The sequence below is a fragment of the Lutjanus erythropterus genome, chromosome 20 (genome assembly GCF_056507025.1).
Source record: "Lutjanus erythropterus isolate fLutEry1 chromosome 20, fLutEry1.hap2, whole genome shotgun sequence".
Classification (NCBI taxonomy): domain Eukaryota; kingdom Metazoa; phylum Chordata; class Actinopteri; order Lutjaniformes; family Lutjanidae; genus Lutjanus; species Lutjanus erythropterus.
Genome location: NC_139336.1, coordinates 4,611,689 through 4,628,137, shown reverse-complemented (window position 1 = coordinate 4,628,137; position 16,449 = coordinate 4,611,689). Strand labels below are relative to the sequence as shown.

Sequence of the window (16,449 nt, the reverse complement as noted above, 5' to 3'; positions counted from 1 at the left end):
ACATCCATTCTCCTCCTCGTGAAACAAAACACCTGGAACATCCTCGGTAGCAGTGGATTACACCAGAGAGCATAAAACAGTCAAATTTAAACTGCCTTTAACATCAACAGTCTTCACGGCACAGAAAAAATGACTTTCGCATGGTCTTTGTTTTTGTACAAATAGACTTAAAACTGTTTCCATCCCAGTTCTTTCTTGCAGCTTACAAAATTGACAAAGTGAGCACAAATAGTCCAAATACAAAATCCATTTTCCACAAACCTATCCCAGAAGAACATAATTAGTAATAATCTCAGTCCTCGAAACATAACTACAAAATTGGCTGTCACTTCCTTCAAAATCTCAAAAGGTTTTCTGCTCTGACACATCTTTGGTTACGACTAAGAGTATCCCAGTCTTTATTGAATTGAGCTGAAGGAAATTTTGAGCCCTCCATTTATGAACATCCTCAAGGAAATAAGTGAAAATATAAATCGGGGTATTGTCTGCATAAAACTGGAAACTGATGTGCGATCTTACGAGAAGTCGAACAGCAGCATGTCATTGGTCAACAGAATCGGACCAAGAACTGAACCCAGAGGAACCAGACAACGCAGTCTAGAGGCAAAAGACCTCGGCCCAGCAATAACAACACAGAAAGTTCTGTCTGTAAGGTAGAACTTAAATTATTCAAGAGCCGTGCCACTGAAGCCCACCCATTGCTTTATACGGGACAAGAGGATGGTGTGATCAAATCTGTCAAATGCAGCACTGAGACCTAAAAGAACTACAATAGAGAGATTTCCAGTGTTAGCAACAAAAGGCAAGGTCAAAACAGTCAAAAAACCAAAAACTATGTCACTGATTTCAACAGGATACGCCAAGGAACTAAACTCAGGGAATAAAAGGTCTTTTGGTGCATTCACCATTTTAGTGCACCTCAAGAACAGTTAATATGATGCATAGTGAACTGATAAATCAAAAAGCAACCACCCATGTCTTCTTTAAGTGACTCAGAAAGGTCTGATGTTGTGCTCAGTGATGGCTGGGTTGGAGAAACCAGCAACCAATCAGGGCTTTGTGGCTGGAACTGGGAATTGGGATGTCATCTTCCTGTGCAGGACCCAGAAATATAGGGACACAAATATCGCAATGAAAAATGACTGTGGCTGTACAGTTTGCTGCAAATCGGTTTACAGAAATAAAAACTCTTCCATTTTCTGTATTCCTACAATTGATGTAAAAATGTTAACTGCTCCAAGGAACCACGTCCCCATCTCAGCCAAATAAAAATGTTGTTGGGATGGATATGTCACTCATGACTACTTAGTTAGGACAAAACAAAATTATGCCTCTCTAACAGGAAACAGCTAGCACACAATGTTAGACTGACTTGAATTTTGTTTGCACTTAATCATTATTTTTTTGTATTATCTGGATATAAAAAAAACACAAAGATATGACCCAGGACACACTGTGATCAGATCTCAATGCATTCATGTGTTCTTAGAGATGACCACTCCAAAACGTTTATACCAGGTGTAAAAAGGGCCCAAAACAGTTCCCGATAAAGTTCCGGCAGTTGAAAAGGAGCAGCTGACTTCCGAATTCTAAATTTGTATTATACAAAGTAAAAAGTATATAGACGACTTTTTCCCAGCAAATCTGTCCCTGTTCCCAAACAGTTTAAATTGGGAGTTCTTCGACAAAAGCAGCCTCTTTGCTGAAGAAAAGCTTTAGTTAAATTAGATTTCTCTTTTTTTATACCCACAAGCAGCAGGAAACTGTCTCCTTCATGGTGTCCTGCTGAGACTAAAGATTTCTTTCTAACTGTTGAATCATCTCACCACTTTGCTCTAAACAGCATGTAAAAAGAATAAAGTCCACCTTGGGATTCCAGCTGAGAACAGTAAAGTCAGATAACTCCAAATACATTCATTACAGCTATTTTTCCCCTCCAGAGATAAAAGTTCTTGTCTGCTGTGGTTTTCCTAAACATATACACTGCATATCCACTGAGGTTTTATTCTTAATGATTGATTATTTAAGTTTTTTTCTTAAACTACAAAGTTTGTAAGAATCCACTGTGTGATTGCACTTATGTTCCACAGTCAATTGAACAGCTTTCATAAAACTTTTAGCTAATAATGAAACTAGCTCACGTCATTCAAGTTTTATTTGACATTTAAACTTTAATTTTTAAAAATTGCTCATAAATAGATACAGTATGTTATGCTGAAGTGGATATTCAATTAGCATGTGATGTAAGTGAGCAACTTCAACAATTTTTCAAGCAGACTTTAGCTTTTTTCCATTGAAGTATTTGGCAACACTGCTTCATAGCTAGCTAGCATGTTAAATGTTAGTTTGCCAGCTACCTCACAAGCTAGTAAGATGGAGACAAAGACAACCAAAGGCATCCACAGGCAACTGATTTGCAGCCTTGATATCGAGGCTAATATTACTGTAAGGGCTGGATTATTTGCAGCATGGTGGTACGGTGGCACTTTTAGCTCACAGCAAGAGGGTCACAGGTTCAACCCAGTTCGGATATGGCCTTTCTCCCCGTGCCTGCTTGGGTTTCCTCCGGGTGCCGGTTCTCATGCATTGAGCGTGAGACTCACAAAATTGACACAGACCCCATGCCACACACGCCTTCTCTCACGCTAACTTTTCATCTTCTCCTCCACTGATGGAGTTTTCTTTTTCCAAGTTCAGAAGGGCTGAGGCGCAGTAACAAAGTTAAGGCAGCACTTTTCACGGATTGTCATCCCCCAGAACAAATCTTACTCCCAGCTGAAATCCAAAGTTGGCAACCCTAAAGAAGGAAATCAGGGCCAGAAGAGAACCATGCTTGCACTTGCTCTAGCTCCACTAACCCCATGTTTTTATTTTTCTGTGAGGATGGCCTTGTCTGTAGCTTTTTGATGGGCGGCTTGAGAAAGCAAGAAGAGTGCTGTTAGTTACCATCTCATTAGCATGGCCTCCAGTAAAAAAACATGCTTCACTTGGTGGAAACTTCACCAGTATTTCAGAAGTAGAACAACATCACAGTACAGTTACAGTTCTGCCTTCAGCTGAGAAAATACTGTCATTATCCAAGGCCTCAACCTCTAATTTAAAGGGACAGGGCAACCCAAAATCAAAAATACATATTTTCCCCCTGGCCTGTAGTGCTATTTATCCATCTAGATAGTTTTGGTGTGAGTTGCAGAGTTTTGGAGATATCGACCAAAGAGATGTCTGCCTTCACTCCAATATAATGGGACAAAATGATGCTCAGCTTGTTTTGCTCAACGTACCCAAAAAAATAGATTTGAATTCAAAAGTAGTTTCTCTTTCCAAAAATCATGATCTGATTAATGAAGAGAATCCACAAACCGTGTTGTGACCAATTTCATGTATGAATTGCTTTCTTTCTACAGGAGAATTATGTGAAACTACTTTAGAACCGCTTTCTTTTCTACTAGAAAGAAAGTGGTTCCTACATGAAACTGCTCACAACAAGGTCTGTGGATTATCTTTAGTGGATTTAGTTCCATTATGTGGGAGAGAAGGCAGACAACTCAACCAAACATTGAATGTCTGCAACTCACACCAAAAATTTAGTTGGATGAATAGCACTACAGGTCAGAGGAAAAATACGTATTTCTGATTTTGTCTCTTTAAAGAAACATGAGCTATGCAGACCAACTGTTCACATTAGCTTTACAGACAACCACTAATGTTGGATACACAGACCAACTGCTAACATTAACTACACAGACCAAATTTTAATGTTAGCTATACAGACCAACTGCTATTGTTAGCTACATAGATCAACTTCTAACATGAGCTTTACAGACAACTGCTAACATTTAGCTACACAGATCAACCGTTGCTTCTTATATTAGGTTAAACAGTTTCACCATATTTGTCATTGAGGTAAACTAAAAGTAACTATGGGGAATGAAGTTACATTACTTTAATATTATGATACAGGGGTCAGGTTACTGACTACATTTTTTTTAAAACAGGTAATTCATAATTGCACTGGAACTCATTTTTAAAGTATTTGTCATTTACACAATGTGAACTGGTCCACCATCAGATTTTATTTTTTGCGACAGGAGTAGTACAGACCTAAAAATATTTATGTGTTTCTTAATTTTTCATCTATCCAAAGTGTTTGTTGTGTGGGGTATCATGACCTTACAAGGTTGCTGGAGTGGCTGGAGACTTTGAGTCTGTATCTTTCAGTCCCAGCTCTTTATTTTCACAGTAACACTGACCTTGGGTGGCTCTCAATGACTGTATGATGGTAAATGTGGTGTAGAAATCCCCGCCAGCTTCATTTCAAAATGAAGCAGAACCAAATGTGTTTGTATGACTTCTCAGCACGCTGCTGTCAGACCGAATCCAAACTGAACTGAGCTCCAGAAAGAACAAAAAAAAAAAAAAACACTTTGTGGAAAAACACAATGAGCTGCAGCAGTAGAGAGCTGAAGCAAAGGTTACACATCCACAGTGGAGAAAGCCATAAAAGACAGTTTTCACGCTGCCTGGCTCACCCTCGGGGGGGTTTGTCAGAGAGGGATGGGGGTGTTGGGGGGGGGCTGCTCAGAAAGGTGGATATATTTACCAGACAAGCTGGAGTGGAGGTGTGAAATGCCCGCCGGGGGTCACATCAGCAGTGTCTGTCTCTGTTTCTGGGTCGAAGGCAAAGATGGAAAGATTTACAGCGATAGGAGGTGAGGATGGAGGGGGCGGGGTTATTGATCCTGAGGACGGTTTGAAGTAAATACAGTTAAAGATGAAAAGTGTCTTTGAGGAGACATCGTGTGTCTGGAGGGAGAGAGCCAACATCTCCTCTGCTCTACACAGGAGTCTGCTGTTTCTTTGTCTGCCTGTTTTATCTGATTCTTATTTTCTGTCTGTCTGCCTGTCTGTTTGATGTTGGCCTGTCTGTCTGTGCACCTGTCTGCCTCACCAATGAGCTGCTCTCTCATCGTTCAGACAGACACGTGCACAGACAGGCTGAGTGGTTAGGGGTTAGTGAACTTTTGGAAAGTAACTCTCAGTACTTTCCAAACTTGCACCTTTACCTTTCCAGTTGGGCAAAAAGTAGTATTTTTATTCATGTGCCACATAACTCAGTATTGTGTTCATTTATTGTGAATTTAGGAAGAGATAAAAAAAAATAAATGTACTCACCAGGTAAGCAGTATTAAATTGGTTGCAATCTACAACCTTACCACTACATGCCACTAAATCCTATACACTAGTCCTTAAACCTCTTAAATTAAAAGTGAAAATATTGACATAAGATTTCACAATTTCTCCTGATTCTGATTTAGTATAGATGATCTTGATTTAAGTTTGAATTTTGAGTAGCTGCCATTGCCTTTGCCCGCCATTGGTTGCTTGGATTCAGCTGGCATTGCGGCATTTGCTACCTACCTTTGAGCCACAGTTTACATGCTAAAAATGCCAAATTAGCACCTGAGTCACTTGTGGTACAAATGCAAACAAGGTTGCAGAAATTACCTTTTCTTTTTCAGAGATTTAGACATTTTAATGCCCAGGCTCACTTCCCTATGTGCACCAGCTGCCCTGGTGCTGTTTTATAGGGAAACTGGTCACTGCATCCTGGGCTTAGCTCCGCCCAAGAAAAATGTGATTGATATAGAGAAACACAAACCAGGCAGGGTGTTTTTTCCTTTATAGCAGAATATCAACGTGTGGATCTATGCAAAACTGTCTTTTGGCAGAGATAGACATCTCCACTGGCCACAAAGCCCCTAATATGTACATTTTTGGTAGCTCAAATGTGAAAGCAATGCAAAAAAAAGGCAATTACATGCAATTTAACAGTTTTCCTTAATCCGTGATACTTGTGTCCACTTTTCCTATGAACTGTGATGTCGTGTGTCCTGATGGGATTGTTTCAGATTAAAAGTGAGTTAGACTTTTTGGCTGGTTGAGGAAACTGGCAACACACTGCAGGACATGACTTACTGTTGCCACTTAAACTACTGCTTCTGTTCATTTTCTACATGTTTGTTGAGTGTCATTCACAGTTTTTGCAGAACGTTGAACTAAAAGGCACAAAAGACATGGCATATTTGGTGGCCATGGAGTAACCACTGGGCCATGGTTAATGTCGAACCCTGATTGATTGTGTCTCATAATTTTGACTCCCTGTATCACCTTTTGACTCACTATGACAAACATTTGATGAATGGATTATGAACATAGTATCTTTTAATTTGGATTCCCTACTCGTCATTCCAGAAGTGGGCTTTCAGAGAAATGGGACTAGAACTGCATCAAACTGTGTGATCTGAATGGTAAAACCAGTGCACAAAGTCTGCAAACGGCAGGTGTATTACAGTCTCAGTGCACATTCCGACCACTTCACCGTCTTTTTAACATTTTTCAGATTCTGTCTGATCAAACCGCAGATTGAAAACCAGCTCTCCTCCTCTCCACAGCTCCGTCAAGCCCAAAGCTTTCAAATCTTTTGAAAAATAATCTTTTTTTCCCGTCTATCTGCTATCTCACCTTCTTGACATGAGGCAGGTATTAACAGGTCAGAAGATTTTCCACCTGCTGCTCTGCTCAACACCTTCAGCAGGATGATTTAATAATTACTTGACTGAATTATTTGGCCAATCTGTTTTATTTTTTCAGTTTGTGTTCCTTTTCATAATGATTTTTTTGTGACCAGCTGACCTTTCTTGTGCTGCCCTCGGGACAAACTGGTGAGACTTTTGCATAGTGTGAGATAATGAACATTGTAGCCGCAAGAAAATAAAAAGCCAAGTGTTCGATTTGAAAACGACTATAATTTTTTTTTTACCTCTGTCCTTACGTGATTGTCTAAAAACTACAGATAACCATTTAAAACAATCTTAAAGCTTCTCATTGGCAATAACGCGTGGCCTATGAGGCGAGATGAAGGCGCACACTTTAAAACATCCATCACGGCTGCCTCTGCGTCTGCCTCCAGCTGTGGCTGAAATGTCTTTTGCCAGTATCAGACATCGAGTCAGACAATCCCATTACAGCTTCCAGCATTAAAGCGCGCATTCGGGCCAATTTAGGTGAGTGAGTGCCCACTATCATACTTTACTCTGCTGATGGGCTTTGGAGGCTGGATTTAAAAGAAGAAGAAGAAGGTCTCAGTTTAAAAATGTATCTAAAATGAGGAGGGCTGGAAAAAAAAAAAAAACCTTTGCTCCAGCTCAAGCTCAGAAACTCAAGTTGCTGATAATATTTATTTTAATTCAAACTCTGTTTTTATAGCAGCAGCATGATTGTATTTTTATTTGTCCCATATTTGAGTCTTTAATTTGCATTATTTTAAAATGTAATAGCGTTCTCTGACATCAGTTCCTCATCCAGACCCAAAGTAAAAATAAAAACTCTTTTGTTATCAACATCACTCTGTCCGTGTCCTGCATTTGGGTCCTATCTGAGTTCACAACACTACCTAATGTTGCTGTGCTGTATTAAAAGGAACCTGTGAAAATGACTGTAGTTATGGTAACAAAAAATCGATAGCAGTGTTGTTAGCATCGTTTTACAACGCTCACAGTATAGGGAAAGCTGATCTGCCATTCGATGTTTTATCCATGTTAATATAGATAAGGATTTGTGAACACAGCTCCATGCACTTAAACACTCTGACTGTCAGAGTTCTCCTACACTGAGAAGCAGCGATGTGCATGAACACGCTAAAGCTGTGTTCACTGAACATGCTAATGTTTTTGGTAAATGGTAAACTGAACTGCAACTAATGAATGTGAACATCAGCATTGTTAATAACGCTCATGTACTGTGTTTTACGGAACCTTTCATGGCTTTTAAGAATAATCTTTCTCCATTAGTGATGCGTGGGTCAGGATTTTTTTAAAGCGACAGTTCACCCTCAAATCAAAAATATAGATTTTTTCCTTTGGCCTATAGTACTATTTACCCATTTAGATTTTTTGTGGTGAGTTGCAGAGTTATCAGCTGTATAGATGTCTGCCTTCTCTCCAGTATAATGGGACTAGATGGCACTCAGCCTGTGGTGCTCAAAGCACCAAAAAATACATTTGAAAAATTCAAAACCAGTGTGTCTTTCCAAAAATCGTAACCCAGTTACTCAAGATAATCCGCAGACCTTGTTGTGGGCAGTTTTATGTAAGAACTACTCTCTTTCTGCAGTAGAATCTACCGGAACCTCTTTCTTTTCTGCATGAAAGAAAGTCATTCCTTTTGTTAGGCTATGAGCACCACAAGCCGAGCGCCATCTAGTCCCATTATATTGGAGAGAAGGCAGACATCTCTATGGACGATATCTACGGAAGAATATATATTTTTGATTTGGGGGTGAACTTTCCCTTTATCAAAGCCAGTCTGCACACCCAGACCTGCATGAATGTGTGTTACTCAACCACTTGTACTTGACCCAACCCGCAAACCACCACTTTTCATACAGTAGGAGAACAATTGTCAGCAAAGAGCCCTACAGCTGAGGGGCTGCTTCTGCTGCTGGGAGTTAAAGTTGTCTGAGTGCTCTCTTTCCTTCACCGCCCACAGTAGTGGGAAGACCTGGACTAAAATAACTGATGAATTCTTCCGAACGGTGCTCTTTATTGTTGGATAGCTGCGAAAGACAGTAACGATGTATGAAGAGTGAATTTAAATAAAACAGCAGCCAACATGTGTAGGTCTATACTGTGTAAGAAAAGTATAGCGCCCACAATTCCAGGGTTTCATCCATTCTGATGCACTTCAAACATATAACAAGCAGCACTGGCATAAGTGAGCTTTCAGGTGAGGCATTTGGCTATATGGTTGTTGTATGTTGCTGTGCAAAGAGTATGTTGTGAATGAAGCATTTTTAATATATAAATCCTCAAAAGTACTTGAAAAAATGTGGTGCAAGATCATATTCGACATCCACATAATAATCTGTTCCATTTGAGTTGGCTGACTGAATACCGGCGCACCTCTTTTTCAGGCTTCTAAAGCACTTGGTTGAGATTGAAGAAAATTGTGGCTTTGGTTAAATGCTAAAATCACTGCGATCTGCCTTGTGCCTTTTAAAGACCCTGTAAAGCCACAATAAATGTATTTTCTGAGTTTGTCACGCCACAGAAACATGTGTTATTAACTACCCAGTCAAATTTGAATGATTAAAAAAAGCTGAGTAAAATTAGATCTCAAAATCATGAAAAAGGCCGGTTGTCTGCGCTCTGAAACACTGGTGGTGTGTCCTCTCTGCTGTCTCAGTGTCAAACACCACTACAACCTGAAAGTGACCTGAAACACGGACACTCCATCCAGCAGCTTTATTAGACATGTCCAGACACGTTTAAGCTACTAGGCCTGGAGGACGGGGACAGAATGGTTTGTTTTTTTTCTTCAGTGTCGGGTTGTTGGAACTGAAGTGAGCTGAAGTGACCGGCTGGGCTGATTTGGACTGAGAGAGTCGCTGAAGGTACGGGTGGTGGGCAGTGTCGTCCGTGAGCTGGCTCGTAGGGCTTATACAGTGTTGGGGGATCATGGCTCCAGCTCATCATCATGTTTCAGACCCACCCAGAAAAATCCTGAACACAGAAATTGTGAACACTTTAGCAGTCTAACGCCACAATTCAGTACAATATAGCTGTCAGAGTTTTCACGTTTTCAGCAACAGTTTTCTAACGTGTAATGTGTTGAGAAGAAAAACTCCCTTTTTCCTTTCACAGACTTTGTTTCCTCCTTTCATTTGAAAAGTTTGATGGCACCGTTTAAATACTGATTATTGCGACTTAAGTATTAATCCTTGATGATCCACCTCAAGCACAGACTTAGACGCCTACTTCCATAGACGTCTCTGTTTGCTGCTTTTCATTCGGATGAGCTGAGGCAGAGCTGTGGCTGCAGCTGTACACGTTGCTATCTTACAGGTGTAGTTGTTGTTCCACTGTGTTTTCTACTTCTTTTGGCTTTTAAATGCAGATTACACCACATGTTGGCATGTCTGCTGTGTCTGTCAGGTCAGGAAGAATTGCATCTCCGGTACTGTGAAAAAACAAGCCCTGACATGTTTCAGAATTTTGGCAGCGACTTCGTATTGAAGTATCAGGTCTTTTGGCATTCCTAGTAGGAAAACTAACAAAATATATTTTGCAAATGTGTCCAATAAAAGAAAAATTAAAGCTTTCTTTACTGGACTCTTTTCAACACTTGATCCAACATGAGGCATACTGGAAGAAGAACTATACTCTCTCTCCTGCTGCTCTCTATCAATCTTACAAACTTGAGTATCAGTCCTCAGTCTGTTCTGGTCCCTCCTTTCTCTCACTCCTTCTCCCTCTCTCCACAACAATCCAATTAAACCATGAAAACATCTCATTCTTTCCACCGAGGGAGTCATTCGAGCCCGGATAAACACACAAACAAGACCAACAATGAACATGAAACGCCATCACTCACAAGTCTGTTTTTTTCCCTCCTTGATAGAGAGATGGAGAGGAGGAGGAGGAGGAGGAGAGGGATGGTGGAGGTATACGCTGCCCGGCTCTGAGGCTCTGTGTTGGGGAAGGAGGGGGTGGGTGGGTCACAGGGTGAGCGGGGGGTCTCTGGGAGTCGAGCCGAGCGTCGCCGCAGGCTCGCTATTTCAGAGCAAAAGGTTTCCAGGAGCTGAAAATCAATGTTAATCTGAGGCCACCTGGGCGTGTAAACAGAACCATAATGGAACTATATACACCCGCCCACACATACACACACGTACAGAGGTGATACACACCTACAGACAGCAGCAACACACAACTAATACACCTACACACACACATAGTGTCCAGGGATCATTTGTACTGTAGGCGAGTGTTTTATTTTCTGTTCACACTGCTGCAGGCGATCAAAGAGAGAATGACAGGATAAGCAACAGGAGGAGAGGAATAAAAGATTCAAAAGATCTAAAAAAAAACATACAGGAAGAGAGGAATATAAAGGGACAGAAAGACAAAAGAAAATAAAGAACAATAACAACAACACCGTACCAACGCACTTTATGTTGAGATGTATGGAAGTACATAAAAATAAAGAAAAAAATGGACTGATCTTTGGTCTATAAACTGCTATATTTGCCTATACTGGTATCAGCATCTATGTTGTCGTATACAGTATTTTCCAATTTGAACACTTTTTTTTATAGAAGATAATGCAAACTGGGTAACACTTCAATTTCCAGCTCCCAGAATTTCATGGTAAATATGTAGTAATTACCAAGTAAAATATTTGAAGTTTCTTAGAAATTACACACAAATTACCCCCAATAGTTATGGTAAAGTATGTATTAATTAGCAAACACCATTTTCATGTAGGAGGTGGTAATTATAAAACAACATATTAGAAATTTCTTAGAAATGACCCACAAATTTGTGTCATTGTCATGCATACTTAACATGAAATGTTTGGGGTAATTTGTGGGTAATTCGGCGGGGAAAGTACTGAAAACCTGCTGCCAAGTACAAGCACTGTTACATTACTCAAATATTGTAAGTAAAAGTACTGGTGCTAGAAAAATACTACAATAAGTAATAATAATAAGTAAAAATACAAAGTACTCATCTCAAAAACTACTCAGAACATTAGTTACTTTGGTCCCACAATTTCATGATAAATAGGTGGTAATTACAAAGTAATATATTTGAAATTTCTTAGAAATAACCCTTAGATTTCATGGTTAGTTATGTGATAATTAGCAAGTACCCTTTTCATGTAGTGGGTGTTTGCAGTTAATTTCAAAGCACCCACTTGCATTAAAAACAACACTTGCAAATGATCACATATTTATTATGAAATCTGGGGGTAATTTGCAGGTAAATTCAGAGACATTTCAAACATGTTACTTTGTAATTACCACCAATTACATGAAAGTGGTACTACAAATATGTAAATGAAAGGTTTGGACATTAATTCAACTTGCACTCAGTACTCACTTATGATTTTGAAAGTAACTAAGTAGGTTGCATGGTGTAATGAATACTTAAGTGGAAGTAAAAGTACAAACTTGAAAATCTGCTTATAAAAGTACAAGTACTCAAAAAGACTACTTAATTACAGCAACTTGAGTAACTGTAATTAGTTACTTCCACCCCTGGTAATTTCTCTTAACATGTATTTTCTTTTTTATTTATGTATTTATTTATTTATTAATGGTTATTTATAATCATTAAAAATACTGGTTTTACTGGTGCCCTGGTAAAATTTTGGATAACAATTTATTGTTAAGTTGTAAAGTATTTTGACTGTATTACTATCTTTGTCACAAGTGTTAACCACTTTTAATTGGTCATTGCAAAAAACCTGTTTATGTATAAATTCTATATATTACAAGCTGTATAAAGATATAATATATAATTTTTCATTCCTACACTGCAAAAAAGTTGAAAAAACATTATTTCAGGGAATATAATTTTTAGATTGAATTCTGAAGTTTTGATATAAACTACAAAAAAGTTCTGAGACTTCAATCTTTTGAAATAATTAGCTTTTTATTTTGAAAAACTTGAATCTTTTGGTTTTAGAAACAAAAAAAAAATTCTGCTTTTTAAAAATAGTTGCGAAACTCATTAAAATGAATCACAGATCATTTTCATGCACGAGTTCACGGGTCACTGTATAACTTTGCTGAAAATAATAAAATGTGAGATTCGTGTTTTATGTTTGTAGTGAATGAAACTCACAAGGCTGTTCTTTTTTCAAGCTGATATTCATCTGCTGGCCTTCATTAAGTTTATTCCTGTCTTCTATCCTGACATGACTCATTCTAAGATAATGAAAACACATTTATTTTTAGGTGATTAAAACATACCAGTGAATATTACATTCCATTTTTGCCAAAATAAATCCCCATGAACATTACACACTGGACCTTCAGTGTTATTTGAAAGGCTGTGATTGGTCAGTTGCTTCTCCAACCAAGCAGGCTACAGTTCAGAGGTCTGTAACCAAGGCTTTGATCATGAACTGAATTAATGCTGGTTCTGGAGAAATAGATCAACAATGTCAATAGTTTTCATCTGCTAGGCAACGCTGATATATACGTCACATTTCAATGCAACTCACCCGATATATGTCAAGATATTTCAGTCTAAAGTGGTGACCACCTGAGACTGTCATCGCTACCACGGCTAAAAAAGACAAAGGACAGCTGCATAGGGTCGGATTTTCATGTGGGAGGATGTTTGGTCAAATAGAAAACCTCCTTGAAAGAGTGTGTGTGAGAGGGAGAGAGAGGTGGACATATGGACAGATAGACAGGTAACAGAAGGAGAGAGAAAACAGAGGGGGGGTCAGTCCAGATCAGATCCAACCCTCTGGCTAGTGTCAAGGCCAGTTACAGTGTATCTTTCTACAAACACACACACACACACACACACACACACACACACACACACACACACACACACACACACCACCGTGTAGCAGCCTGAGGCTAACACATTTAACTTCTCTGAATAAAATATTAAACAAGTGCAGACGCTCAGCAGAGCGAATCCAGCTTAAACAAAGAGTCACTGGAATCCGACAAAACAATCAACAGTAAACCAGAGCTTCAGGAGCAGGCTGGAACCGGGCGGGGGGATTTTTTAAAAAATATATAGTTTTTGTCGCTGTGTGTGATAAACCTCCCTTTTTTTCTTGTTTTCCTTTCAGCTGTGGAGTGAGGCCAGGCTGTTAGTATTTCATGGAACGCACTGAATTAAAGATAAAGGAAAAACTCCAGTCTACGATGGGGATGTTTTCTACTGGGAGGTCAGTGAAAGTTTTTTTTTTTTTTTTTTTTATAGTGAAGATACATGACTTGGCAGGAATGTAATAAAACTGCTTGATGAATTATCAAACCTCAGGGTATTGGACAAATACCTTGATGCAGGAAAAATGGCTAGAACACAAGCAGCACTGTAATCATCTAAACATTAGTGTTTCATTACTTAAGTTAACAGTGTCTGAAGAAATGTATGTTAATTAAGATTTATACATGAGTCCAAACCAAGGAACAATTCATCATTTTAGTCAACAACATGATGAAGTCATAAAAAGCAAATGCAGGGTTTCTATGAATTTGCTACCAAGGTGTACAGAGAACAAGGACACGTCTCTCCTGAGAGCTGAACTCGTGTAAAAACTGTACTGAGTACTGGGTACTGGGTTTGTGTTTGTTGAATGAAGTTGGGATTTGTTCACTGACTCTTGAAGCAGCAACTAGTGGGCATTAGAAGAACTGCAGCTGAACACAGTTCAGTTATGACCTCGGCTTTCTGCCATGATAGTAATTGCTCAGGTTATGTCACCTTATGGCATGTCATGTAATGTGGCGTTATGTCATATGACAGTTTTCATCTTTAACCTACTGCTGTGTTACATTATGTCTTGTCATGTAGCGCCATATCACGTCATGTCTTGTTTGTCATGTTACAATTTTGGCACTGACATACTGGTTTTCATCCTTAATCCACTGCTGTGTCACATTATGTCATGGCACATTAAATCATATCACATTATGTCATGTCATGTCACGTCATATGATGTTACTTCGTGTTACAGTTTCAGCGTTGAAATACTGGCTTCCCTCCTTAACGCACTGCAATGTCACATTATGTCATGTCATGTTACATCATATCACATTGTGTCATGTCATGTTATGTCATGTTATGTGATGTCTGATATCTTATGATTTTGGCATTGATATACTGGTTTTCAGCCTTCACCCACTGCTATGTCACATTATTTCATGTCACATAACATCATATCACATTATGTCAAGTTATGTGATGTTTGTTATGTTACAATTTCAGCATTGTCATACTGGTTTTCAACCTTAACCCACTGCTATGTCACATTATGTCATGTCACATAACATCACATCATGTCATATTGTTGATACCTTGTTATGTTGCATCATGTCATGTTTTGTCCTGTCATGTCAAGTTGTGTCATGTCATGTAAGATCATGTCACATTATGTCACATCACGATAAAATAGTTAACATTAAGTCTTGTCACGTTATGTCTCATGTTATGTCACGTGAGTATAGATTATGTTACGTAACATCACACTTGACCTGAATAAAGAGGATCAAAGACAATCAGCTGAACTCACTGGACTGTGGCATCATGGACGTGTACACCTTGGGGTCGATGGTCCCCATTGGCGGTGGCAGCAGCGGGTTGGTGAAGCTTCGTAGCGGGTGGGTTGGCCGTACACAGGCTGTCGGGATGGTCCGACTGCTCCCGCCCTGGGCCTCATCAGCTGCAGCTGCGGCGACAGTGGCGGGTGCCCCCGGGACAGGGCCGACCCCGGGGACGTGCTCTCCAGGCGGGGCGGACGAGCCGGGGAGGAGGGGAGCGGCCGTCTGGGGTGGAGGCTGCTGCTGGAGGAGTGGATTGGTGGCAGAGTCTGAAGGCATCGCTGAGGAGGAGGTGAGGGATAAAAAGAATTGTTGGGAGGATGAAAAGAGATGAAAGATGTTATGGGTGGATTTGAGGATGGGAGAAGAGAAAGAATGGGGACAGAGATAGGGAAGGACAAAAGACAAAAAAAATCCAATTATTCTGAATCACAGTGTCATTCGTAAAAAGCAAGCACTCATTTGGAGAAAAGACAGAAAACATTGTATAAACTGAAAAAACAAACAGACGGAACTTCAAACGTAGAAATATTCTGCAAGAAAAACCTTCAGTGTTTTTTCATAGCCAGCTCCTGCTTTGATGTAGACAGTATTATTCTGAGAAAATGTGCCACAATTGTGTAAATTACTGTTGTTGCAGGAAGGCCGAGCTCTGAAAATGTGTTTCTGCCAGGAGTGTCAATGTAAAGTCTGCAAGCACCTTCTACCAGAGGTGTGGACTGGTGTCACATGATGTGGACACAAATTTCATGACTTTAGACTCGATTTGACAAAATCTAAAAAAGTCTTGGACCCAGCATCACTTGGACTTGAGGCCATTGACTACAAATTCTTGACAGAAAGCTTCCCCCATGCCCAAAGAATAAAAAGTCTGTTATTTAAAAAGTGTAAATCCACCAAACAATTAATTACTCTTAATTTCCTGAATCACCTAAAGTTAACTCAGTTAACTTAATTCCCCGGATCCACTTTGTCTGGACCAATCAGACAGCAACCAATCAAGTTGCAGGAAAGAACCATGAAGAACTAATCGGATTTAGTCATTTTGAGGGCTGAGGCAAACACTGCTCTTGTGCCCTCCCCCCTTTTCAGTAATTGAATAAACAATAAGTCATAAAAAAACTTTTATTTATAGATGAGGATGAATGAATAAGTCTCACAGCCTCAGAAAAGAAGCTGCTGTGCAGTCTGGTGGTACAACAGTGGATACTTCTGTATCTCTTGCCAGACAGCAGCAGGGTGAACAGGCTGTGGCTGGGGTGGGTGGTGTCTTTTAGTATCCTTTTTCCAGCCCCAGTGAAGTAGCTTCATTTAAT

At 39.6% G+C, this 16,449-nt stretch overlaps 1 protein-coding gene across 1 annotated transcript in view; it reads right to left on the bottom strand.

Moving 5' to 3' along the window:
- dcc (DCC netrin 1 receptor) overlaps positions 1–16,449 on the bottom strand; it is a 264,597-nt gene that overhangs the window by 23,112 nt on the left and 225,036 nt on the right. Inside the window, exon 26 of the mRNA XM_084746633.1 lies at positions 15,106–15,414. Coding sequence (XP_084602759.1) covers positions 15,106–15,414 — 309 coding nt within the window. The remainder of the gene's footprint in view (positions 1–15,105; positions 15,415–16,449) is intronic.